The 27788-nt window shown below is 37.3% G+C and overlaps 3 protein-coding genes across 5 annotated transcripts in view; 2 read left to right on the forward strand and 1 right to left on the reverse strand.

Annotated features, from left to right (window-relative positions):
• The first annotated feature begins 515 nt into the window (after nt 1-515).
• On the forward strand, nt 516-6817 carry arpc1b (actin related protein 2/3 complex, subunit 1B). Its single transcript, XM_016562143.1, has 10 exons — nt 516-756; nt 1323-1398; nt 3186-3290; nt 3381-3603; nt 5067-5174; nt 5264-5470; nt 5556-5631; nt 5710-5906; nt 6201-6291; nt 6375-6817. The coding sequence occupies exons 2-10, from the start codon at nt 1335-1337 to the stop codon at nt 6411-6413; spliced, it is 1110 nt and encodes a 369-aa protein (XP_016417629.1). The 5' UTR covers nt 516-756; nt 1323-1334; the 3' UTR covers nt 6414-6817.
• Nucleotides 6818-6898: 81 nt separating this feature from the next.
• Nucleotides 6899-15412, reverse strand: wipi2 (WD repeat domain, phosphoinositide interacting 2). 2 transcript variants are annotated; one of them, XM_016562546.1, is made up of 12 exons: nt 15176-15412; nt 14043-14125; nt 12748-12917; nt 12544-12640; nt 12201-12298; nt 12006-12098; nt 11280-11350; nt 11083-11196; nt 10706-10870; nt 10510-10617; nt 8695-8792; nt 6899-8623 (listed from the first exon to the last, which is right to left on the reverse strand). In XM_016562546.1, exons 1-12 carry the CDS (start codon nt 15247-15249, stop codon nt 8511-8513), a joined length of 1284 nt encoding a protein of 427 aa, XP_016418032.1. In that variant the 5' UTR covers nt 15250-15412; the 3' UTR covers nt 6899-8510. The 2 variants fall into 2 exon arrangements, with proteins under 2 accessions (XP_016418032.1, XP_016418109.1); XM_016562623.1 differs by having other exon boundaries at nt 6900-8623; nt 11089-11196; nt 15176-15411.
• Nucleotides 15413-17564: 2152 nt separating this feature from the next.
• The window catches only part of mmd2a (monocyte to macrophage differentiation-associated 2a), a 12480-nt gene continuing 2256 nt past the window's right edge, over nt 17565-27788 (forward strand). The window contains exons 1-6 of one of the 2 annotated variants that reach the window (XM_016562897.1): nt 17565-17893; nt 22710-22791; nt 25011-25171; nt 26373-26447; nt 26559-26660; nt 26868-26937. In XM_016562897.1, the coding sequence (XP_016418383.1) occupies nt 17856-17893; nt 22710-22791; nt 25011-25171; nt 26373-26447; nt 26559-26660; nt 26868-26937 (528 nt within the window). In that variant the 5' untranslated portion in view covers nt 17565-17855. The remainder of the gene's footprint in view (nt 17894-22709; nt 22792-25010; nt 25172-26372; nt 26448-26558; nt 26661-26867; nt 26938-27788) is intronic. The other variant, XM_016562975.1, reaches the window with a different exon arrangement.

Raw genomic sequence — 27788 nt, forward strand, 5'->3', positions numbered from 1 at the left:
AAAAAAAAAAAAAAGCACTGAGCAGTGGTGTGAACAGATGTATGACACTCTTAAAAACGGAAAAACACTAATGGAAAAAGAGGTTACGATATTTGTTTTCTTTGTTTTTTTTTTAAGAAAAAAAAAACTATGCCAAAGCTGGCACCCCAGCAGTGTGTGATGGTTGATCAAAATGTTCTGGGTCTCCAGGGGAACCGGAAAGGAGTTAAATTAAAAGGAGAATTAATAAATGAAATAAATGACGTATACTACACAACATTTGCAAATGTCGTCTGTTTGATTCAATGCCTTTGTCACTGACTGGTTTTCATGCTAACAGGAAACATCTAGGCTTTCAAATGCTACTAGATACACACAGCTCTCAGATTGCAACCCAAGTTTGGGTTATACAGTTTTTTTATGTAACAGTTCCTGTAAATTATTACAGTGCACATAAAGATTCCAATAAGTTAGTGACCATAAATCAGCTTTGCAGACAGAGGGTTTAAAAACATGCAAGCAAAAGAATGTGAAGGGGAGTTGAACTGCAAACCTTCCTCACCAGCAGACAGCCGCCCACACAAGGAAGTGGTTATATGTTTCTAACAGGGAAGGGGAAGTAGTGCATATTTGGAGAGAAAAACGACTAAGGAAATACTTTAGTTCATTCAGAGCAAAGCCAGCGTTTGTGTTGACTGCTCAGAGTCCACGAACTCAGGCTTCTGTTGCAGACTTTGTCAATCCCCCCCACATCTCAGTTTTTTTACGGTTTCCTGGGTAAGTAGAAAAACATATGGTTTTGTTTATCTGAATTTGGGAGATTTTTTTTTCAGATGTGAAGCAGTCTGTAGTTTCGGAATGCTGGTGTTTGTGCCTCACTAACATGACAACTAGAAAGCATGTTTCAGTATTTCGGTGACTTTTTAGCTTTAAGCTGTAGTGAGAGATTTTACATGGGCTACCTCACATTGCTGCAAACTCCCTCAGAAGATAACACCGTTATGTTTTAAACGGAAACCATGATAGATAGTAGAGGTGTTTTGTGTGTTTATCTTGTAAGTGGAGCATCTGGCTTTGTCACATTCCTTTCTGGTCTGGTTTTAATTTACTACAAACATTGTGGAGAAAAAAATACTTACTTGCTGTTACAAATGCAAAACCAATTTTGTTTTAAGTATAACTGAGAGAAGTCAAAAACCCGGAAAGAATTTTAATAGGAAGTTCTAAACTTCTCCATTTTAGTAGCATGTCTACGGAAGTGAACAAGCAGTCATGTTGCAGTAGTTTGATTAAGCATCATTTTTACCATTTCATCTCAAAATTACTTCGAATTTAATTTGCAGGAAAAAGCAGCCATGTCTTATCACAGTTTTCTCCTTGAACCTATCAGCTGCCATGCCTGGAACAAGGACCGAACTCGTAAGTTCTCACACTCGCAGCATCTCTTACGTCTTTGGAGCAGTTCCCAGTGTCTAGGGCTAAAGATATCCTTCAGCATCTGAACTGTGTAACCATGTGGGAGCATCACTGCTGAATACGCAAATGATTCTGTCTCCAAAGCTCATCTGATCATGAATCAAATATGTCTTTTGAGGATTCTTCTGAAGAGAGAGTCTGATGAGACTTAAACTGTGCACTGATTTTCATGAACTAATATTTAACATTTCCTCACAGAGATGGTCTTGTTACCCATATTACGTGACTTTTAACGTTTATTAGAGTTTTAAATTGTCCTGTGAACGCCCATTTGGCCCTTTAGAGCCCATCAGGCTCCTTACTGAATGTCTATACTGTTCTGACGAAAGCTACATTTTGGATGAAAAGCTGCATATACGTACTTCTGGAAATGTACAAATGCATACAAGAACATGCATGCCACATGCACACTTGTATTTATGTGGTTTATGATGGCAGTTAGAATCCTTCAGCATCCAAATAATCCAAATAATTCAGGACTATGTTTTATTTAAGAGTTTAGAAAACTGCCTTAAAAGAGCAAAAATATGAAGTTAAAGTTGTGTCTTTTCACTGCTGCCGCCCTGCTTTTCTTGATGAGAGAAGCAGTAATGACTAATTCCCCCCAGACTTCCTGTTTTACCATGAATGGTGCTTTGTTGCTGATGCCGTACGTCTTCAGCAGACCGCAGAGCAACAGCAGGGAAACGAGACGGCTGAGAATGACTTTTAGGCTTAACTGCTGCTGTTAAAAACATGAAAGTTTTCTAGCTCACCTATGAAAAATGTGGGAGCACATCTGCTGTAGCGGGAAATAGAGGCTCTGTCAGAATCCAGCATTGGCCTGTTCCCAATACCCACACTTGCAGCCTTTGCATTTGACCACTTGCTGCTTATGTGACGTACTTGCAATATTAGGCCCAAGTGTTCATGTTAGTGTGTAGACTGCAAGTTTATATATAGAACATAACATGCAAGTAAACTTTTTACAGAGCTTAAATTATACTTTTAGATTTTCGGATAGATTGCACTTTAAAATAAATGTATTAATGTATGTTCAGTAGTCCCTACTAATGCACAATTTAATTCTGGAGCTTCTAATTAAATTGCAAACTGCAGTTGAAAACATTTGACAAATTACACATCTCTGCACCAATAAAATTAAACACTTTACATTTTCTACCAAATTATATGCATTATCTAATTAATTTAACTTACACTAGAAAATTTTCCTCGACATCTAGCAAATTATTTGATGCACATTTGATAGCCTCAAATACTGCTCCGAAGTAGTGTGGGTATTGGGACAGGCCCATTTTATTTAACACTATTCTGCAGAAACATACTATGTTTGCAGGCTTAAACCCAGCTTCTTAGCATGCCATAATTAATATTAGGGTGTTGCAGGTGGTTGCCAGGGTGTTTTGGGTAGTTCTGCACTGCTCCAAAAGAGCAAAGTGGGGTCCATTTCAATGGTAGTCTATGGGTATTTTTCACCTACTTTTTTGTACGCCAGCCTAAATATATCCCACCATCATAAATCCAACCTCTCCTCAACAATCCACACAGTTATACGGATATTATTTATAATTTCAGTTATGTTGGCCATAGGAAAGTGGCACTAATAAACCTTAAATAAACAAGTACTTGCTAATACAATATTTAGGTTGTTATCCAATCCATCAAGCCGAAGTATTTTTGTCATATGCTTGTGTTGAGTATTTTATTCACTGGATTCCTGTTTTCTTTAGAAATTGCACTGTGTCCAAATAACCATGAAGTCCATATCTACAAGAAAGATGGAAGCAACTGGAACAAAATCCATGTGCTGAAGGAGCACAATGGCCAGGTTACTGGTAAGTCTAGAAGGTTCATCTGACCTACACAGCCACAAAGCATTAATGTGACCAACACCATCTCATCCAGGCCGTTTCCTCATCACCCAGGCATTGACTGGGCCCCAGAGAGCAATCGTATTGTGACCTGCGGCACTGACCGTAATGCATATGTCTGGACCCTAAAGGGAGACGCATGGAAGCCCACCCTGGTCATTCTCAGGATCAACCGTGCCGCCCGCTGTGTGAAATGGTCTCCTAAAGAAAACAAGTTTGCAGTGGGCAGTGGCTCACGTCTGATCTCAGTCTGCTATTTTGAGCAGGATAATGACTGGTGAGTATCATCACATCAGACATCAGAGGAGAAATGGATGGATAGTGAGCCTTTTCTGGCATAAATGTTAATCTACTTATGTTATGAGGCAGATGGGCTCTCTCTTATAATAAGAGTCTTATTTTTAAATGACCCGGTTTAATGTAGCAGAGGATGCTGGTACTCACCAACCGCGTTGAATCTTTAGTCGTCACATTCAGTCATTTCCAAGTGCGACAATGCTGGATTACAGGTTACACGTTACACATTAACTCGTGTGATGTGATATCATTGAGCCGATCAAGTGACCATTAAACTCGAACTATTTAAGCCTTCGCGCTGTTGGTGTGAATTCCAGTCGTAGCCTAGGCATTCATACTCTTGCTGATAGACAAACAGCGCGAATGTGATATTGCTTTAATACAGTAAACACTAAGTTAATAATGAATAGCTTTTTAGACACAAGTCACAAGAACTATTTCATTGGTGGAGGGAGAATAGACAAACAAAGGCAGAGCGGAATTGACCGATAAATTCGTTGGTGGCGGTGCTAAATGAAGCTTTGAAGGAATCGGTTTAATGAATGATTCTATGACTCATTAATTTGTTTCATCGCTGAATCACTCAGTGCTTTTGAATGATTCAGTTGAATTAATGATTTAATGACTTACTCATACATACAGCTACTTGTTTAGTTCCTAAATTATTATTATTATTATTTTAAATATAATCAGTTATGTTAATGGTTAATATGACTCAATATGTGCTGTATTCAGAACCCCATACTAGCATACTACTGTTATTATTTCTGCCATGCAAAGATATGGCAAATGTATTAAGATGGTTGTATGCTGTTCAGAATTCGGTAGCCGTCACTTAGTTCCTGGAATAATCTTTTTATTTTTTTTTAATAATCAGTTGAGTGAATGATTTAATGAACCACTCATACCAGCTGAATTCGGAACAAAGACTACAGAAATATATAACATAATCCTTGAAAGGGACTTTGATTCAGAGCCACATACTACTCTTATTATTTCTGCTGTGGAAAGATATGGTAAAAGTAGTACATATGATAGTATGCTGTTCTGAATTCAGCAAAAGTCACTTGTTTAGTTCCTGAATGAAGAATCGCCTCACAACGATGCAACCTTCTAATTGAGAAGCATCCAGTGGTTTGAGCAAATTATATGAATGAATGATTCTGTGACTCACTTATAAAGATACTTGTCACTTGTCACCACCCACTGGCGAAACTATGTAACCTGCAGAAATTACAGAGAAATACTAGTGAAAATCCCAGTGCTGACCGTTATACCAACACTCTTGCTCAATTTGAGGACCAGAACTAGGCCTACCAAACTGTATTATGAGCTACATTTGATCATTTCAGCAGGCATTCGTTACTGTCAAATAACACAGACTAATCAATTGTTTTTATTGGGTGTATCTAAGATGCTTAAAGTTATGTCTCATTACACTAGGTGGGTGTGCAAGCACATTAAAAAGCCCATCCGCTCCACCATCCTTTGTTTGGACTGGCACCCAAATAACGTCCTTTTGGCAGCTGGATCATGTGACTTTAAATGCAGGTTAGGTTAAATCTTATCTGCATTATTATGTCTCTTTTATGAATATGGCTGTTATATGAACTTCCCATTTTTTAAATTCCCCCATCCAGGATCTTTTCTGCTTACATAAAGGAAGTAGAAGAGAAGCCTGCTCCAACAGCTTGGGGCTCGAAAATGCCCTTTGGAGAGGTCATGTTCGAATCTACTGGAACTTCAGGTTGGGTACACGGTGTTTGTTTCTCGGACAGCGGGAATCGTGTGGCTTGGGCCAGCCATGACAGCACCGTGGCAGTGGCTGAGGGAGGAAAGACTGCTGTGTGAGTATTGCCTTTCAAATCTGGCCCTGCACAAACTTGCCTTTAAAAATCATATTTACCAAATCATTTCCTTTCATCTCGCCAGCTGCGCCAGTCTGACTTCAGAAACCTTGCCTCTTCTGTGTGTGACTTTCATTACTGAGAACAGCCTAGTGGCAGCTGTAAGTATCTTCAGATGTCAGGCCTTGATGCCAAAGTAATCTGTTTAGATTGTCCCCTCATTTTCATATCTTTTTCAGGGCCATGACTGCTACCCTGTGTTGTTTGTCTATGATTCGAACAAAGCAGCCTTGTCTTTTGGAGGGAAACTCGACGTGCCCAAACAGAGTGCTCAGAAGGGCATGACAGCCAGAGAACGCTTCCAGAACCTGGATAAGAAAGCCACCGCTGACAGCAAAGAAGCTGTCCTGGAGTCTGTGCACAAGAACAGCATCAGGTACGGCCTATTCTTTCAGAAGTCTTTCAGCTTCGTTCCTTTAAGTTGAAAGTTTGTCATTTCTGATCCACGGTGGCATTAAAAACAAGTTTCAAACACCCTCTGCCTTTTATTGGTGAAATAGCTCCACCCCCAAAATCACAGTATGGACTGTTAAATATTAAAATGATATAATAACAGATACAATTCTGTTTGCTGCCACTAGTGGTGCCGAAAATACTTTAAAATCGAAACATTAATATACAACAATAGACATTATGATCTGTTAATGCAATTGTTTTGATCACTTCTTAGCCAAATCTCAATTCTTAATGGAGGAAAAGCACAGTGTGCCAAATTCTGCACCACTGGTATGGATGGAGGCATGGCTATTTGGGATGTAAAGGTACTTGTACTGGTACTTAATTTGTTAGCAGTAGTCAAAAATGCAAAAAGATGATTATAATTATTTTGTTAATTCTGTTTCAGACCCTTGAATCTGCAATGAAGGACCTCAAGATTGTCTAGAAATAGCAGACATCAGAACAAAATGTCTTCCGTTCATATTGCTTGCCTTTTCATCTTTTTTTTTAATGCAGTTGTCTATACTTTTTTCCAAGATTATGTTTCGATTAACAGTTTTATTGGTTTAAGGATTTTATACTGATGAAATTTAGCAAACTGGTTCTGGATGAACCAAAAACTGAATTTTGTCTGAATGTATATGCTGGTCATAGATTGCTTTTCTTGAATTAGTGCAGGTACCTTGCATTGGAGTTTTAATAAGCTGCAATTGAAACTAATAAAATAAACATGATTACTTGCTGAGGTTTAACATGCTGAATGCTTCCTGTGTTAACTCAATTTCAATGCAATTCTATGTCATATTTATGAGATGTATAATGAACATAAAAGATCAGTACACCACTCTCTAAACTAAATTTAAAAAGGAATGGAATGGGGAAAACAATCTAAAAAGATGCTAAAACATTTTCAACAGAGGATTTATTTAATCTTTATATGGAACAATTTACATTTTATACAAAAATTAGAAAACAGATTAAAGTGGCCTTGGGGGATTAGGGCTCATTGGCTGATGAGAACATAAGTCAATTCATTACTGACGTTGACATTTGTGGATATGCAACATCAAAACATGCTCAAGAGACAATCATGCATAAAAATGATCTCAAGATCCTTTAGAGCTCCAAGAATTCAGGCAGTATCTCTGAATGCCTATACTGTTTGCTTGCTCTGTGTGCTTATTTGGACACACTGGCTAACATAGCGTTTTGTGAATATTTGGTAAGCACATTCATAAACCCTGGTCCTCTCGTTTTTCAAAAGAACCCTGGATATCACATTAAACATTTGACCTGTTCTGGTTCAACTGCCAGACCATGTGACCTGTTTGTTCAGACTGCAGTCCACAGGGATGTCTGAGAGAACATACCCCATTTGTAAGCTAAATGCTGCAACCTTTTACTAAAGATTGATGTTTTAGTGAAATATATTCTAATTTTCCTCTTTGCAAAGGACAAGGCCTCCAAAATAGGGATGAGCAATCATCAGCTGCTGGTATTGAGAATAAATCAAAGAGACAGGGCATGACTTCAACTTACTTCCTTCATTCATTCTTTCATTACAAATAAAACAAAATGTCCTAGAAACAAGTTGATGACTAACTGCCTCTTGAAACCACGTTCATCAGACTAGTTCCCTCTCAAATCGATACATTGACAAATCACTACTGAAGTTACTTAAGTGTTTGTAACTTAAAATAATACAAAATTCTTCAAAGAAATCAGGCCATATGTAGATACTAGGGGTAATTCAAAGCCAATAAGAAAGTTTTGATCGTTTACCCATAATGTGGCATGGGATTAATTAAAAGAGAGTATTGTAAAGCATGTGTGCGTACAGATGCAGTCAAGATAAAACTAAAAACAACACTCTCAGCCTGTTAAAAACACTGTTCAAACAGTAATTGTAACCAGGCCGTCATGTTAACACGTCATATACATTGTTATTACAGGACAATATTCACATCTTGGTGCCATCGCACAGCCACAGATGTTGATGATTGGTAAGGGACTTCAACAACGCAGACACTGCACAGTTGTGTGGTGACGTAGCAGGCCGGCGCAAGCCAGTTCGCTTTCAATCACAATTAAAAAAAGACACAAATGCACAAACACACAAAAGTGTTTGTCAAAATTCAAGAGGAGAAATGGCCAGCAAACACATCAGAACCATCCACATGAAAGCAAAGGTTTTCTAGAATTTCTAATCTTGGCACATGTACATGCAAAGCTAAGAAACGGGACACTTGCAGCTTGGATTTCATATTTTGGTCTGATTAAGGACATAACTGGGCATTAAAAAAGGAAAGCAAAGAAAAATTCACCAGGTTTTATAAAGCCACAAGGGTGGGGGAAGGAAAACATCTATACGCAACAACAGACAGAAAAAGGCTACAGCTAGGCTTGCTTTAAAATGATCTCTCTTTTAATCCCTTTCTCTATCAGGTCACACATGTCCATAGCAGCACCAGAGGAGGAAACCCCCCTCTGCAATGTCACTCAGTCGGTTCCGTCTTCCGCCCAAGGCGCGACTGGCAGCAGCTCAGTCTGTTTCCAGGATTAATGGAGGCTGCTCGTTCTCTTCGTCCAGGTGCAGGGTGTTCATGTCATCCTCCACTCCAGCACCCCCTACCGCCCCCTGATCCTCAGTGTAACCTGAGCCAATGAAAACCATTCAAGGCCATTTGAACATTTTCATTCTTTGAGTGAAAATGAAAGCTTCTTACCTTTGGCAACAGCAGCACTGTAGGTCTGTGCCACAAGTGGCCGGTCGTGAGCTGTTTGCTCAAGAATTTCATTCGCTGGCTCTGCACTTCCATCTAACCTAAAGGACGAAACATATTTACATGAGGAATTAAATCAGTGTCAATCTAAAACTATTTTTTAGATAGAAACAATATGATACAATACAAACGGTTTAACGCAATCCTTAAATTAGAAATGCAGTTTTTACTGCACACAAACAAACAAAAACAAAAACCTAAATTGAAACTAAACATCATTACTCTATTTTTTTTTTTTTAAATGTTCCAACTAAGAGAAAAAGAAAATCACAGCCAATCAGAAAATATTTTACATTTAGCATTCATCTATGGAGTGGGATTAAAGGCAGAGTAAGTGATTTTTCAAAAACACTTTAGAAAACTGATTCGGGCCGAATCGCAAAACAAACTTGTAGCCAATCAGCAACAAGGGGCGTGTCTACTCGTGATGTGGAGGAGAGAGCGTTCAGTGCATGGGACGGACATTAGCCGAGCCGAGCGACAGAAAGATAGAGATGGCGGATAAAAAACAAAAGAGGAAAACGTCTGCGGAACGATAAGGCAAGAAGTAGGACCCATGTAAACATCGGATCAGGTTTCCAGCGCTGGAGAGAACTCAAGGAGTGGAGGCCTGCGATCGGACGCCGAGGTTGGTTTGTTTCTTCTCAATAGGTGAGTAACATCGTGTCTACAACAGCTAAAGTCTGCTACGCTGGACGCGATCAAACGACCGTTGAAAACCATTTGAAATTTGTGTCAGCACGTCATAAATAGAACCCGGCAGCAGTTTTCTGTCGGGGATTTGTTGCGCCGCGCCGCTCACGTCCGTAGACACGGTGTAACATTGGTTTTGCTTTGTTTCACAGAACTAATCGTTGCCTGGGTTGCGTACGTATATGTGGGGCGGAGCTATCAAAATAGGGGCAAGACCCTTTTGGGGTAGGGGCGTGTTTGTTTTGGTGATTTCAAATATCAACACTGGCTACCAGAAATCACTTACTCTGCCTTTAAGGACCAATGAGATTTCAGTGTGGCTGGGATTACTCAGCACAACGCATCAAAACTGTTAGTCCTGTTTTAGGTTCACAATAAATTGTACAGGATACTCAATAACCAACAAAAATATTCTATGTATATACACACATTACCGTTCAGAATTTTGGGGTCACTAAGATATTTTTCTGAAAGAAATGAATGCTTTTATTCAGCAAGGATGCATGAAATTGATCCCAAGTGGCAGTAAAGACATTTATGTTACAAAAGATTTCTATTTCAAATTAATGCTTTTCTTTTAAACTTTCTATTTTTCAAAGAATCCTGAAAAAAATGATCACCGTTTCCACAACATTCACTTTTCAATATTGATAAGAAATGTTTCAAACCAAATCAGCACATTAGACCGATTTCTGAAGCATCCCGCTTTGATATTTCAAAGGAATAAATTACTTTGCCATCGCAGGAATGAATTGCGTTTTAAAATATATTCAAATATAAAACAGTTATTTTAAATTGTAATTATATTTCACAATAATACTGTTTTTATGTACAGTGGTGTGAAAAAGTGTTGGCCCCCTTCCTGATTTCTTATTTTTTTGCATGTTTGTCACACTTTAATGTTTCAGATCATCAGACCAAATAAACACAGCCTATATGAGCATAAGAGATGTTTTCAGAAACCTTTCAAAAAACAACCCCTTAACAACCCCAAACTTTACTATACGATAGTGTATAGACTAGTAGTTTGATAGATTGTTTTAGCTTGGTAACATTGGATCTCACTTATGCTGTTTCATTAGTGTGCACTCTCCCCCCTCCTGTGGGTCCAGATTGTACAGGTAAAGATAGCCATCTGCTGCAGCCACCAGCAGGCGTGGGATCTTCTGGATTCTAGAAACCAATCACAAGCAAGATAATCACAGACACATCTATCCTGATAGCAGCTACAGTCACTCTCTAGATTGAATGGTTTTCTCACATGGCCAGAGCGCAGATGTTCTTGTGACCTGAAAAGGGCAGTCTGACTGTAGCAAATGCCCTTCCTTGAGAGAACATCTCTGTTACGTGTGCAGGCAGATATGTTGTGGAGGCCATCAGTACTTTCCCAAAGTATCCAGTCCAAGTAGTGGGCTCCTCTTGAGGCCTAAGATGGAAAAACACGAGTTGGTTGCAAAATAACAAATGAAAACGAAAGCTATGCCTATGTTCTGTTTTTAGTGCAGCTTGCAGATCTGTTATCAGAAGGAGGCTTTATCTTGCTCAAACAAGGTTTTAATCAATAAAAATAAACAGGATTTTGTATTTGAGATGTGAGAAGAAGGTCTGAAAACCACTTATTTCAGTGGGCATCATTACACTGACTTCTCTCTCTGGGTCTCCAGCTTAAAAATATGAACCGTCTCCGTGTTGCTTGAGGCAGACAGATAGAGTCCCTCCATACTGAAGGCAAGGGAACAGATGCTCACACATCTGTCGAGAGATAATCAAAGTCACTCTTTGTGCTTATTATAATTCTTGGTGTTTTGTATCAATACAGTAATATAGTTTACTACCTCTTTACTCCCCTCCGGAACTCAAAGAGCTTTTGGCCCTCTGGAATGGAGAACACTCGGATTACAGTGCCCTAAATAATACCAAGAAAAGAGGGTTTAAAAAATGTAACTTTTTAGGAAGGATACAAGAAACTAAAACTCTTGATCTATTATTCAGCACTTTAAAACTTGAAGGTCAATATGCAAACACTACCAATCAAAACAAAATAATACTTTTATTAATCAAGGACACATTAAAAAGGGACAGTCAGTAATGTTGCAGATTATTTCAAAATAAATGCTGTTCTTCTGAACTTTCTATTCATCAAAGAAACAAAAAGAAGCAAGTCTTGAGCAGCAAATCGGCATATTAGAATGATTTCTGAAGGATCATGTGACACTGAAGACTGGAGGAATGAAGCTGATAATTCAGCTTTGCATCACAGGAATACATTACATTAAAAAAATATATATTTTAAATTCTAATAACTTTGCACAATGTTACTGCTTTTACTTTATTTTTTAAATTAAATAAATGCAGCCTTGGTGAGCATAAGAAACTTCTTTCATAAACATAAAAAATTTAAAAAGTATCAACCCCAAACATTTGAATGGCAGTGCATATAGTTAGAAAATATCATAAAAAATTTGAAAAACTGGAGCTACCATTAATTTTCATTATCAACCAAACAACTGTAGCCACTGTATAATAGTCTGAATGAGTGTCACACACACACAGCGCTCTACCTTCTCAGATGCTGTGGCCAATTTAGTGCCGCCTGCATCAAACGCCAGTGCTGCTAGCGGACTATCATGGGCAGGTATCATGTTAGCTGCCCTCTGGGGAGGAATATCACACATACAGACATACTGACCAACCCTGTTTAACACAATCCCTTAAAACCATAATTATGGCAAACGTTGAAACTGAACAGTACTTACCAGATTGACCGTGTCAAAAACTTGTACCTCTCCAATTGTTGCACTTCCCGGATAGGCCAAGTAACAGTTGTCATTACTGATTGACAGGGCACATAGTCCTATAAAAGTTTAGTGACATATTAATAATCACGAATAAAACATCTGTCTGGCTAATACTAATAACAGCAAGGCCATTAGTAACGAGTCGCCACATCATTTGCAAACCTATGCTTTCAGTTCCCCAAACATAAATAGAGCACTAGATCTTTCTGAAAGAAGAAGCTGCTACATGTACTTCCCCATTAAAGTTTTGAAAAAACATCACACTAACAATGATGCACTGATGGCATGCAGTGGTACCTACCGGAAGGATTCGGAGGGGTCTCTCGAATGGTATGTAGTACTTTCATATCCCTAATGTTGTGGATATAGAGTGACTCCTCTAAACACACTATCAATCTCTGTGGAAATAAAGCAAGATTGCAACATTCTCATACGGTCTCATCACTTGTAATAAAACACAATATTGTAAACATGCGTCGCAGGAAATGGATGCTTGCTGACTCACCTGTCTGTTTAGTTTTACAGCCAGTATAGTGTTTGAGTAGCTGTAGTTGCATATCTCAGTCCCTTTCTTGAAGTGACAGACTTTCAGCTTCCTAGGTGCCTTAAGGCTGACAATAGCGACAAGGCTGCTGGAGAACAATCTCTCCACGATGCACACATCTTCTGTGTCAGCTGAGCACAAATACATGAGAATATAAAACATGTCTTATGTACTACACTCATGCAAACATTTATAATGGACTACAGTAGTGGTTCTCAGCCTTTTTAACTCAACGGCTCCCCATTTATTATTCAAAGTCTTCCCCGATAATAGAAGCCAATGTAGTTTAATTAAGCTGCTTGTTTTTTTGTTTTTTTTTTCAACTATTTTTATTTACAGAAACTGGGAGTATTGATTTGATTTATTTAATTTAATTAACCACAATTCACTTTGTGATGAAATAATATTCAAGAACTGTATGTGCTTCAATAACAAAAACAGTTACAAGGAGGATATGAATTTAAAAGATTATTTTTTTTAGAATTTTAATTTATATTAGAGTTAGACTATTTTAAAATATATATATAATAATAATTTATTAATTTAGGTACTTGTAAAGCCACCCTGCATCCTCCTTGGAAGTTTGATGAGGCTCTCGTTTGAGAACCAGTGGTCAACAGGGACATAGCAAAAATAACAAATCCCTGGATATTTTGAAATGTCTACATCCGGCCTCCTTACTATTTGAAGATTAAACAATAACAGACAGGAAAACAGGCTTTATTCTGAACTTAGTCAAAGATTAGGAACGTTGAGAGGAACAAAGTGTGCATGCAAGCCCTTCAGCTGTGCCTTACAGCATGTACTTGAGTGCTGACTCCCATTATAAAACCATTATTACAATAATGGAAATATAATAAGGATACATTTTTATTTAAAATGTTATTTTATTAAGTAAATTGTAGAGCCATCCTTACACTATATGATATAATTGTTTACTGACATCTAAATTAAGCTTACTAGCTGGCCTCTATAGATACTATTTTAGCACAGCTGGAATGTTCCATTGGAATGTTGCCTATCAGCATCCAGGAACAGAACTATTCGTTTTAATAATTTTCAAGGTCTCTCACATTTTTCAAATGGTTTGTACACCCCTGATTATCTCTGACCTCCAGAGAGAGCATAAAGACATTATCAGCCCCTTCGATCAACTGGTATCATGCCAGAGGTAAAAGCAGCCATACTAGATATGATTTGCATAACTACACAAGCTTATGAAAGGCTGACATTAAATTACTACAAAAAGTACTTACTACATTCATAGATTTGTTCCAATTTGTCCACTGATGACAAGGAGAAAAACTTGTACCCGGACTTGGTACCAACAGCTAGGGATCTGGAAAGCAAAGAGGTAACAATAATGAAACGCTACAGTAAGTGATTAAAACACAACTCTTTATGGTCAACCGGTTTGCTTAATGACTAAAACAGGTTGTTGACCTGATGGTGAAATGTGTTAAAGGGCTATTTGGCAATCCTCGTGGTGTAATGTGACATGCTTGAACTTCAATATACAAAAGCCACGAGACAGTAAACTATTTTAAAGTAGTTTACTTTCTATAGTGGTGAAATGTAGCAGCTGTTATTAGTTATAAAAACACTGGCAGTATTGTCAGTGAGGTGAGCCAGCGGTTACACTGGCACAAACACCAGTGGAGTCTAAATAATAAGCTTTGGCTAACTTGACAGCTGGTTCGTTGGTTACTGGATTCGGAAAGACAAACAAACGGCTTTTTTTTATCAAATTGTATAGAAACTATCTTTCAGGCAGCTAACTTTAAACCAGACAGCCAAAAAAAACACAAAATGAGAGCTCAGTTTTAAGTCATGGGTTACTCTGGCGTTGCTAACAGTTTAAGCTACTATTGCTGTCTTTCAGAATTACTTCGTTAAACACACAGATAAATTTTACATACAATCAAATGTTAATTTACATCCCGTATCTAAGATTTCACACAATTAGGCTGACATAAAGCTTCGCAGAAGAGCAAATAGCCTATGTAATTTTCTCGTTAGCATGGGCGCTAGTGCTACAAGTCTCGTGAGTCAATTTGTCTGGCGTTAACTTTACTTTACAGGAAAAAAAACTGGGTGCTGATTTATTAAAACAAAGCTGCATTAACACATCGCGGGCAATTGTCTTAAGAGAGACCAAATTAAAAGCCAGAAAGCAAACAACAGTGACTGTTTTAGCTGGTTAACCCGCTTTATCATCATATCACCAGCACTCGAGAAATGAGACACGACACAACGAAAGCGCTCCCATTATAACGAACGAAGCTTCGCACGACTGCAGTGCAAATTATTCGCTGATTATACTGACAGCATTGTGCTGTTGTCGTGTAGATGGGCTGTTAGGCCAGCAGTAGCGTGGTTCTTTTCTTACGTGTTATCCTGATTAAAGTTGGCGAAGAGCAGCTGGCTGCAGCCGGCCTCTCCGCTCTGACTGGCCAGGTTCATGGGCTCGACACCATTTACAGATTAAGCCGAAGTGAAAAGGCCTCAGATGTGGGTTAGATCAGTGAAATCTGGAGTCGTCTCGCACTGCCATAAGTTCCACCCTCGTTCCAATGAATGTTGTTGTTTTTCTCCAGCCACTGTTGCACCTTTTCGTGCGCATGCGCACTGGCTGCTGCACTCATTCTAATTAAAGGGAAAGGTGCTCTATTTCTTACTAAAGTGGAAATGCTTTCAAATGATTTGCAAAACGTTTACACAATTAATCACAATTAATTTTAGAGGCTTCCCAGTGAGGCCTCTTAATTGAGAATATATAAGAGACTAGCCTTTATAGAGGTTCTCAACATTTTTGACTGTCTACAACGCCGTCCACATGAATAAAACTTTGCTGAAAAACCTCTTGTGCACAATTTTCTACTTATATTCTGCCCTCTGATTGATAGTTCACTTAAAAAAATAAAATAAAATACATAAATAAAAAAAGGCCTTTTAGTATGTGTTGCTGTGAAATCTTTAACAAAGTAGCCTAAATGTAAGAATAATTCTATAGATTGTTATTTAATATTACTTATTAATTCATTACTGGTCTGATGCAACTTAGATTTAGTCTACTTGATAATCCATACATCATTAAAAAAATTTAATAAAACTCAATTTAAAATGTCAGTATCAAATATGATAACTTTTGAGGAAAACGGTATCTCTCAGTCATAGTATTGCATAATTTTGTCCCCTTAATAAAAACCACAGAGTTTTGATAATAAAACTAAGCATTTAAATATCATCTTACTAAGACATTTTTTGTGTGACATTGAAATGTATATGCATTTTACGTAAGTAGTCTGCTTACTGCTACCGTTAGGCCTATACAATTTCATTGATTTACATTATTATAAGCTATTACAATTTAACCTTACTTTTGGCCATATAAATGACAACATCTGCACCAAATTGCATATTTTTGCTCAGTTTGGACCTCTAAATAAAATGATTTTTTTTCCCTCAGGTATGACCTCTGTATTTTCATGATAACAATATAGGCCATAAAAGCCTGATATCAAATATGAAAAAAAAACGTAAATATCTATGTAAGATATGCAATCATTTCTTTTGATTTTCTTTCATATTTTGTCTAAAGGTTCAAAACTGTTCCATTTCAGAAACGTACTAATCAAGAAATAGCATGATTTTTAGTTGTTTTAGTTTATTTTAAAGCTTGTTTTCTCTTAATTAAAAATATTTTAAGTCTTTTTGATGCCCCCTGGTTGAGAACCACTATACCAGATAAAGTATGCAAGCCATCTCTGCAATCACGATGGATGAGACGCAGATTGAAATGTTGTAAACTTATTTAACCAGCAGAGGGTTTCGTGCGCTTTGTCTCTGAGAATTCACAATTCTAGTGTTAACTAGTTCACTGTCAGTACAAACCCCTTTGGGTCACATAGAAAATGTGCTGTGACCAGGACAGAAATGTTTAGATGTGATACCTGACCATTGTAATTGTGGCTTTCAGTCATATAAATAATGGAAAATAAATAAATGGGGAAAATAAATAAATGGGGAAAATAATAAATGGGAAAGTCGTGGCCTAATGGTTAGAGAGTCGGAGTCGTAACCCAAAGGTTGCGGGTTCGAGTCTCGTACCGGCAGGGATTGTAGGTGGGGGGAGTGAATGTACAGCGCTCTCTCCCACCTTCAATACCACGACGACTGAGGTGCCCTTGAGCAAGGCACCGAACCCCCAACTGCTCCCCGGGCGCCGCAGCATAAATGGCTGCCCACTGCTCCGGGTGTGTGTGTGTGTATATAAAAAATATATACATATTGTTAAAAAGGATATATTTTAACATCCTCATATGTGTAGGCTATATATAGCCTACACATCTGTATATATATATATATATATGAAGAGTTCAGATGCAAAAGCCTCAAAGTGCCGTTTGAAATTTTCTTCTAAAATGAGTATTTTTCTCAGGCTCTTGTGTGTAGGTTCAGTAATTTCACTTGAGTGAAATAACTCAACATAAACATAGGAGCCTGATTTAAAAAAATGCTCATTTTAGAAGAAAATTTCAAACGGCACTTTGAGGCTTTTGCAACTCTTCATATAGGGCTACATACCTGGGTTTTGTTTTTTTGTAGGAAGAAAATGAGGGCTTCACAAAATAGCGTGCATGTAACAGATCTCAGAGAGGTTAGTTTGTTTACGACTTTCTAAACAAACATTTCTAAAGCAAATATCCGCTACATGACGCGCAATAAACAGACATGATGCAGTTCGTTCGCCGCGAGCCTTTTCCAAGTTCACTTGGAAGAAAGCAAAGGGGCGGAGAGGGGACTGAGCGCAGCTACATTCCTGACAGAGAGAGGGGTCGCGAGCGAGTCGCTTTATGATTATTACAAAAATCCGCTGTCACTCTCTCGCAGTTCTGCTCATGTGCGCGTAGCGAGCAGCGCAAGTCTTCACGTGCTCGTTGAGGCAGTGCTGCTTCCTTCCAAGTTTTGGACACACTACTGAAACATCCGGAGTTTGCTCGTCGCTTTTACTGGGAGTAGTCAATCTGTCTACCCAGGAGCAAGTTCCGCAGCGAACATGTACAAATATGTACAGTATGGATTTTAGGAGGACGAAGCTCGGCAGGTAAATTATCTAAATATAACGTTTATAGCATTGTTTTCTTTATATTATAAAAGTGGTTGACCTTTACACTTTTTTTTTTTTTTTAAAACAACTTAAAGTTATAATTTTTTCCACCTATGTTAATAACAGAAAAGCATTTTTGTAAGGAGTAGGCCTATGAGGGTTGTTAATAAGAATACAATACTATTAAACAAAATAAAACAGCGCGAGCCGGAGGTAGACAAGCATTAGTTCAAACATGTTTGAAGAAGCCATTGTGTTAATTCGTGGGGAAAAAATCTGAGGTTCTGTCAACTTCTACTTTCATTTTATTTCTGCACTGCTTCAACTTGCTTTTGGTGAGGATTTCCTGCAGACCATCACGCAGACACACATGCACAATGAATAGAAATGGATTGCAATATTTGTTTTAAACAACAAGTCTGGCATTAAACATATTGCTTGTGTAGTGCTAAAACATCTCTTTAATTTTAGATAGTGTATACATGTATTATAATGCCTATAGATGCATATTTCTTTTACAGTAATGTAAACTGATCATATAAATTTATTCCCAAAAGAAAATGATTATTCACTTTAATCATATTGTCTTGGTGAAATTACTGAACTTCTTAGAATTAAACTCTCATCATTCCCATAAAAAGCGTGATTTTTATAATTTTGTCAATGTCACATACCTGGCAAACATAAGCAGGCTTTGTGTTTGCCTTTTGAGATCTTTGCCCCAGAGGATGTTGACTAGGTGGGATTACGTGCAAATGCTGTTTTTGTTCCCTCTTTTAATTAATGTGAGCATTTTATAGAGCATCTCAATGCTTAATATATGCATAAAACACACAATAACCATTTTATTTTATTTATGCTCCCACAACTTAAAGACTTGCTTTGCATAATGAAACAGTTAAATTTGCTGAGAAATTACTCACATGAGGCCATCCAAGATGTAAGTGAGCTTGTTTCTTCATCGGAACAGATTTGGAGAAATTTACATTGGAATTACATCATTTGCTCAGCAATGGATCCTCTGTAGTGAATGGGTGCCGTCAGAATGAGAACAATCTCAAACAGCTGATAAAAACATCACAATAATCCACAAGTAACCCACACGACTCCAGTCCACCACTTCACATCTTGTGAAAATCTGCATGTTTGTAAAAAACAAATCCATAAAGAAGTTTTAACTTTATACTGTAGCTTGCAACTTAAATACTCCTCTGAAAAGGTGAAAAATCAGGAGAGAAATATGCACAGATCAATCACCGTTTACAAAAGAAAACGGTCCAAAACTGTTCTAAACAAATATGTTGGTGGATTTTGATGTGAGAGGACAACATGATGTGGACTTTTTCACTGGAGGAAGCATTATTATGGAACATGGTGTCGTTTTTTTATTTTTATTTTATTTTATATAGATTAAAGCAATGATTTATAGTTTAAAAGTTAAAAGATACATTTCTTTTCATTTTTGGGTGAACTATTGGCTAAACTGGCATTAAACTGATGAATTTAGTCAAACTGTGTTATCGTACCTAGATGCAGTGTTTCCTCTTAACCCTGGATAACTCTCAGGTGAGTCATAAACTCAACCTGTCAGCACCTGATAACTTTCATTTGATCTCCAGAATCTTCCCAGAAAGGTCAGACACAGGGTGCCCTTCAGTCTCCTCTCATAAAGTATAGTACAATGAGTGTATTTTTGTCCATTGTGACTCTTTGGTTTGGATCCTCCTTGTTACAAGAGACTTGCATTGTGGTCATCTGAGTGCATATTTGGTTTTTGGACGGGATATTATGGCCTCTGTCATATGCGGTTAGCACAATCACCAATAAATCACTCAGTTAATTGTCTGTGCTCAGAAGAACCGGCCTTCATGAAGCTGGAGCATATGAAAGGATAATGAACAAGGTTTTACCAAAAGATGGCATAGCCTAAGCAACTTTATCATGACTTCCATTTGATTACTTGCATGTAAATGTGTAAACATCTATTTTTTTTAAACATTGGTTTTCAGCTATTTGATATTGCGATATGAAAGAGCATTATGCAGCAAAATGCACTTGCTGTGTGGTTTGGAAAAAGAAGGACTTGAGTTTGGCCTTAAAATGTTGGAATGCAATGTTTGATGCCATGACTAGTATGTAGGGCCACATTATGCATGAGTAGACATCTTAGCTGAATCATTTTTGGCTGAAACCCAAGACCAGCACTGTGTATCATGTTGCTGTAGTAGAGGCTCTGTGAAGTGTAAACATCCAAATCTCTGAATGTTTTCTCTAGCGAAGGGCCACTGACGAGTCTCACAGTCCCTTGTCCTCACAAGTGTGGCATTATCATATTCTCACACAGGCACATCAGCACAGATGTGTTGGATCACAAAAGTCTGAGAATTTGAAATACTGCTTATTAATGTCACACCTAAACATGTCTTTGTTTCTTTCTTTTTATTTCCAGTTAGGAATCTTAGAATTTCTGTGTTGTCTGTGAATCATTGAAATGAATTTGATTGATTGGTATGTATTGACTATATGGAGCATGAAGTATTTTTTTCTATTTAGAAGTGTTCTATATCTAATAGTCAAACTTACATTGATTTTCCCAGTTTAGCCCCATGATGGCATCATATAAAAGCAATTCCTTTTATAAAGGCCAAGCAGAGACACACCAGTTGCTGTAGCAATGCCAAACATTCATTTACTGAACTAATCCATAATAATGAACAGGATGCCCTGTAGTGCTCTGAGTAAATATTTCCCTGAATATAGTAAAAAATATTGTGATATGACAAGTGACACTAAATATACCCAATAACTATGTTGCTTAAAGGCACATTCTGCATGAACTAGCAGCTCTGGTGCATTCGGGCATAATAATTGAATGTGTGACTGTGAATGCAGTTCCTATCACACCTGGATCACACTTCTTTTTTTTTTAAAGAATATGAATTGCTTAATAAAAAAACACCCTACAGCAAATATTTACATTAAAAAAAATAAAAATGTTATGAAAGCGTTTCATAACAAAAAGGACATGGCAGTCATTTAAGTCAGCCTGTATGTTTCAGTGGCAGATTTATCTTGGACAAGATAGACAAATGAACACAATTAATCTGTTTACTGCTAGAAATATGCTATAATCAAGATATATAATGGAGAAGCATAGTAAGATGGTTTCCAGAGCTCGCTCATTTATTCTGGTTAGCAGTCTAGCCCACTTCCCTGTGTCCTCATGCACATGAATTAAATCACACAGATAAAGAGTGTTTGGAGGGAAATAAAAAAGAAAATCCCAAGCCTCAGGTTGGCATGGAGACTATAACATCATCGCTCAATACATGAGCAGCTCAGTGTAAGTGGCATAAAAGTCCTCATTTCGAACAGGATTAGCTTCATCGTTACAGATGCTAGGCAACCGTGCAATCCAGGAAAATTCTAAAAATGTGATCTGAATGTATGTTAAATCCTTGAGGAGCCTCAAAGAGGGTTACCTAATGCTCTTGAACCTGAACATTATGTGCTCTTGATTCTTAATGTGTTTCATATAGTCTGAATTAACCTCTGAAATGAAAAGGACTTTAACCTGTAACACAGTCCTACTGTTTCTGTGCCGTCAAATGAGATGTGTGAGAAATGAAGTTTGGGGTCAGTAAGGTTTTAAGTATTTTTGAAGGTAAATGATACTTCTATTCACCAAAGACGCATTAAATTGGCGCATTAAAGGGACAGTAAAGACATTTGTAATGTTATAAAAGATTTCTATGTAAGATAAATGCTGTTCTTTTGAACTTTCTCTTCATCAAAGAATCTTGAAAAAATATATCACTGTTTTCACAAAAAAATACTAAGCAGCACAACTGTTTTTAATATTGATTATTATAAGAAATGTTTCTTGAGCAGCAAATCAGCATATCAGAATGATTTCTGAAGAATCACGTGACATTGAAGACTGGAGTAATGATGCTGAAAATTCAGCTTCGCATCACAGAAATAAATTACATTTTAAAATACATTCAAATAGAACACAGTTATGTTAAATGTGACCCTGGACCCCAAAACCAGTCATAAGGGTCAATTTTTCGAAATTGAGATTTATACATCAGCTGAAAGCTGAATAATTAAGCTTTCAATTGATGTATGGTTTGTTAAGATAGGACAATATTTGGCCGAGATACAACTATTTGAAAATCTGGAATCTGAGGGTGCAAAAAAATCTAAATATTGAGAAATCACATTTAAAGTTGTCCAAATGAAGTTCTTAGCAGTGCATATTACTAATCAAAAATTAAGTTTTTATATATTTACGGTAGGAAATTTACAAAATATCTTCATGGAACATGATCTTTACTTAATATCCTAATGATTTTTGGCATAAAAGAAAAATCAATAATTTTGACCCATACAATGTTTTTTTGTCTATTGCTACAAATATACCCCAGCGACTTAAGACTGGTTTTGTGCTCCAGGGTCACAAATTGTAATAATACTTCATAATATTACTGATTTTACTGTATTTTTAAATAAATGCAGTGTGCATAAAAGAGACTTCTTTCAAAAACATAAAACAAATATTACCAACCCCAAACTTTTGAATGTTAATGTACATGAGCATAGATTTTTTTTTCTTCATAGAACTCTGTCTGGATGTATAAATCCAGTCTATATACCTTTAAAAAGTTCATAACATTTTAATAGGATGACAGCCCATATACATTGCTTCAAATTAATGTATATTAAATGAAGGGAAAAAAATTTGACCGAGGCTCTACCTTCAGTCAAAATTTAAGTATTTCAAATTCACCAAAATATATATATTTTTTAGGTTTATGAACAACCGAGTCCCATCTAGCAAGAGATACCAGCCAACTGAGTATGAGCATGCAGCCAACTGTGCCACTCATGGAGTAAGTAGAAAAATCTACTTCTCATCTCACACTGAGCTCAGAGCAGGTCAAAACAATGTTGGAGAAACCTCACTGAAAATAAAGTGCTTCATGAGATCACAAACTGGACGGGTTGCTCAACATTTAGCATACAGACCTCTGGTTTTGCGAAGGAGAGGGTGTTGTCAAGAGGGGAGGCTTTGATGCCATTGTCCTGTGACACAGAAGGATCAACAAAATCACAAAAAGAACACAGAGATTGTGTGATGTAATACTGCTCAACAAACAAAAATATTTCATGGATATACAGGGACAAAATCATTCAATAATACCATTAGGTCACAGTCATCAAGTCTTTTTCATACTGTAGTTTTTTTTTACCCTTGCTTCTGATCTTGGTTTATGTTCGTGTGTTTTTTTCTGAGCATGTTGGATATGGCCTTGCTTCGTGATGTTGTTTGGATAACATCCTGCTCTCTAATCCCCGCCTCTCAGAGCCGCACATCTGGCACGGCCAGTTCACGAGCTTCAGCATGAGACATTGACCACACACACCAAATCCTCTTTGCACCAGTGCATTGTCGTTTGGCTGTGGAGTAAATGCTCAAGAATACTGTGCATCTACTTTTCTGATGTCTACAAATTAAAGTCTTGAAAATAGTTTTTTGATAATATGCTTATGTCAAAATGCTGTAAATGCCTAGAATTGCTGGTTTTGGTTATTACATAAAAAAAAAATAAAAAATAGGCTTCTGCAGAAAATCAGTAGGGCTTGTGGGATATGTTAAGAAGATTTGATCAGACACAAATAATGACAGATGGAAGGAGGGTCGGTCAGGCTACAAATATTAGAATTTGTCATTTTTCCAATGTAATTACAGTAATCCAAATAGCAAACTGTACATACATAATGTAGGACCAGGGCTGGCCATTTGTGACCCTGGACCACAAAACCAGTATTAAGGGTCAATTTTTCGAAATTGAGCTTTATACATCATCTGAAAGCTGAATAAATAAGCTTTCCATTGATGTATGGTTTGTTAGGACAGGACAATATTTGGCTGAGATACAACAATTTAAAAACTTGGAATCTGAGGGTGCAAAAAAATCTAAATATTGAGAAAATCGCCTTTAAAGTTGTCCAAATGAAGTTCTTAGCAAAACATATTACTAATCAAAAATTAAGTTGTGATATATTTACGGTAGGAAATTTACAAAATATCTTCATGGAACATGATCTTTACTTAATATCCTAATGATTTTTGGCATAAAAGAAAAATCAATAATTTTGACCCATACAATGTATTTTTGGCTATTGCTACAAATATACCCCAGCGACTTAAGACTGGTTTTGTGCTCCAGGGTCACATTTTAGTTCATTTTGTATTTAAGTACTATATCATAGTGTTGCAGTCGAGGCCAGCTGAGGGTTGAGTCCGAGTTAAGACTTCACATGAAAATATGGCCTTGGTCTTGGTCCTCGAGTTTGAGTTGAAGACCATATTTTCACAGTCTTGGTATTAGACTACATGTTACTGAGTCCACAACAAGACTAAGACCCTAAAAATATTGACTTATTGATCATTGATTGAGTGCAAGACCATATTTTAATGGTCTTGATCCTCAAGTTCACGCCCAAGCTCACATTTTCATGGTCTTGGTTTTGGTCTTAGTCCACATGCTCCCGAGTCCACGGCAAAACCAAAACCATGAAAATAGGGTCCTGTCTATTGTCCAATATCCAAGTCTAAGACTATATTTTCATAGTCTTGCTCTTTGTCTTAGTCCACATGCTCCAGAGTCTACAACAAGACCAAAACATGAAGAATTGGTTTGACTTGCCCTTGAGTCCAAGACCTTATTTTCACAGTCTTGGTCTTTGAGTCTACGACAATATTTTATGGTCTTGGTGCTCAGGGCTGAGCACCAAGACCATATTGTCATGATCTTGGTCTTAGTCCACATGCTCCTTGTGAGTCCACAACAAGACCAAGACCATGAAAATACTGATTTCTAAAATATTGAGTCTAAGACCACATTTTCACTTCCTGGTCATGTGATAGACTCAGGAGCATGTGGACTTGTTTTTGATTTGAACGTAACCCTCTTCTGGTGTCAAACCCAAATGAGCTGGTCTTAACTCCAACACTGCTTTAACACACACACACACACACACACAATAGTTATTAATAACTTGAGAAGATACAAAAAGATACATATTGATATTGTCTTCTGTTCAGTTCTGGATCATTCCCAGTATCCTGGGGAGCTCAGTGTTGTACTTCCTCTCTGATGACCAGTGGGAGACCATCTCTGCATGGATGTATGGGACAGGTCTGTCTGGGCTGTTCATCATGTCCACCATGTTCCATACGGTGTCCTGGAAGAAAAGCCATCTCAGGTGAGAATTTAAAAAAAAGTTACGTTTTCTTTAAATTAAGTTCTATTTTATTTTAAAACAAAAAGGAAAGATCTTCAGCAGCGCCTAAGATATACACCTTCCCATACATTCATATACATTTTAACCTAAAATCTTGATATTGAACAAAAAAAAGCATGTTTTCTGTCAACTAAAGTGGATGCGGTTTAAAAAGAGTGTATGCAGTATGTTTAACACGTTTCTGACACTTAGTCAAGAATGACTAAGCACACACTCATTATGAAGTGCTTCAAGATGTGAAACAAACAGATTTCCTCAGTTAATTGGGCATGTTTCCCGTCTTCCATAATATTTAAAAATATTTCAGCTGTAAAAAGAAGAATATTGCATTTATGCAATTGCTTTGCATTTTTTTCTGACAGACGCCATCTGAAATGAAATATTTCCACCCGATATGTTGACTGTCAAGCCCTGAATTTACAGAAAACAACGAGTAGTCATATGTCATCTGCAGGCATAGAGATGTCTGATTATTTAATGTCATAGCTTTTGATGACTCTTCCCAGATAAAGAGGTTAAAGAGGCGGTTTCATGCTACATTTTTGCATATTCTGTGCTAGGAGGAAGTGTCAGCTGCAAATGCAGATTTAGTGGAAACATTAGGAATGAACTTTGGATCTTCATCAGAGCAGGACAACTAAGCAGTTACACATGAATTCATATTGACAGATGGTATCACATGGGCCTGTCAGTTCATACTCACAGATGTCCGTTTCATCAGTCATGACCCTGCCATTCCAAATTACACATATGGGAACAGAACAAAAAGAGTTTCATTAAGCAAAAACACGCCTCAAATCTGTATAAAAGGGTTGCGACATGCTTGTCACCTGAATATATTACCAATAGCATATTACAATGATTTCTGAAGGTTCATCACAAGAATAACATCACAGGAATAAATTAAATTTTTAATTATATTCAAAAAATAACAGTTATTTCAAACTAAAGTCTACTCAGAATTAGTTTATACTGTATTTTTGATTAGATAAATGCAGCCGGGTGAGCATAAGAGACTTCTTTCAAATACAAAGAACCTCAAACTTTTAAACAGTAGTGTAGCTCAGAAAGATACTAGCCAGTACAAAGATTTGAGCACGAACAGTAGACAATAGGAAAAAGAGACTGATTTTTATTTTGAAACATTCTCTTGCTGTAACAGGAAGGTGGAGCAGCGATTCCACATGTGCGACAGGATGGTGATATATTTCTTTATAGCTGCATCTTATGCACCCTGGTGAGCATGTGATGTGTGTGTCCTCTAGTAACAGCACCATCAGCGTTTTACAGCTTCACAGGGTTGAGTGTGTTACTGACACAGGTGTCTCTGTGTTTGTGTTGTGTGCAGGCTGAACCTGAGGGAACTAGGACCCTGGGCTGTGCATATGCGCTGGTTGGTGTGGATCATGGCTTGCGCTGGCTCTGCCTATGTCTTCTTCTTTCATGAGAAGTAGGTGCCCACTTTGTTGAGGACGTCTTAGAGGATAATAATCACTCGCAGATGCTGATGTGGTTGTTAATGTCCAAAATTGTGTAAAAATGCTGTCTGTCCTTGTTCTTTTGCCAAGCAATTGCATTATGAATGCATCAAATAATGCAAGTGAATATTACCAAGCCAGCATCAGAATGTGTTTAAAACGGCTGTGTTATGTTTCAGGAACAAGATACTAGACTTACTGTGCTACACTGCCATGGGAGCTGTTCCTGCAGTTGTTCTTCTGTCAATGGTATGTGTGACTGACACCTATACATGTGTTCATAAATACAGTAATGAAGGCTTTTGAGATGCCTTAAGCAGCTTATTTATATTTTACAACATTTCCGTTAGTGTTGTTAACATGAAGTATACTTTGCAATTAAAGTAGGTCTTTATTTCATTAACGTCTTTGTGAGACCAAGTCATTGAGTTATCGAGTCATTCAATCAATCAGGTGCCTTTCCCAATGAATTTTAGGGAGATTTAAAACATCCTATCAGACAAACAGTGTGTTAAAACATTAACGAATTACATGACCGTGTCATCTTAAGCTAAATTAATGCATTTTAATATATAGGTTGGCATATATTTATGCCCTCAGAAAAGTAACAGTTGACATTACGTTATTTCTGAACAAGCCTTGTGCTTCTACAGGGTGCTTCTTAGAAAGAGAATTGAATTCTTTTTAATTATCCCTTGTTTACTACTGTAAATGAAATCATGGTAACAAGGTTGACATTTCGAATATCATCCCCTACTGACAAACATAAAACATGATGAAGTGATAAAAAGATGAGACATTTGCTGGACCATGAAGAGTTTACTTCTTGAAAGCATAATTAAGTAATTATGAGAGTTTTGTGGTTAATGGAATAGTTACTTTAAAAGGGGAAAATGGTTATTATATACATGTATGGGGATATACAGTATGTACGTAACAGTAGGAATAATGGGGGATATTAAAATGTCAACCCTGTTACCATGATTATATATACAGTATTAAACAAATGATTATTGAAAAGTATTGTGTAAGAAGCACCTTGTAGAAGCACAAAGCTTGTAACAAAAATAATGTACTGTCAACCCTGTTATATATATATA

The sequence above is a fragment of the Sinocyclocheilus rhinocerous genome, unplaced genomic scaffold, assembly GCF_001515625.1.
Source record: "Sinocyclocheilus rhinocerous isolate Xijiao unplaced genomic scaffold, SAMN03320098_v1.1 scaffold3266, whole genome shotgun sequence".
Classification (NCBI taxonomy): Eukaryota; Metazoa; Chordata; class Actinopteri; order Cypriniformes; family Cyprinidae; genus Sinocyclocheilus; species Sinocyclocheilus rhinocerous.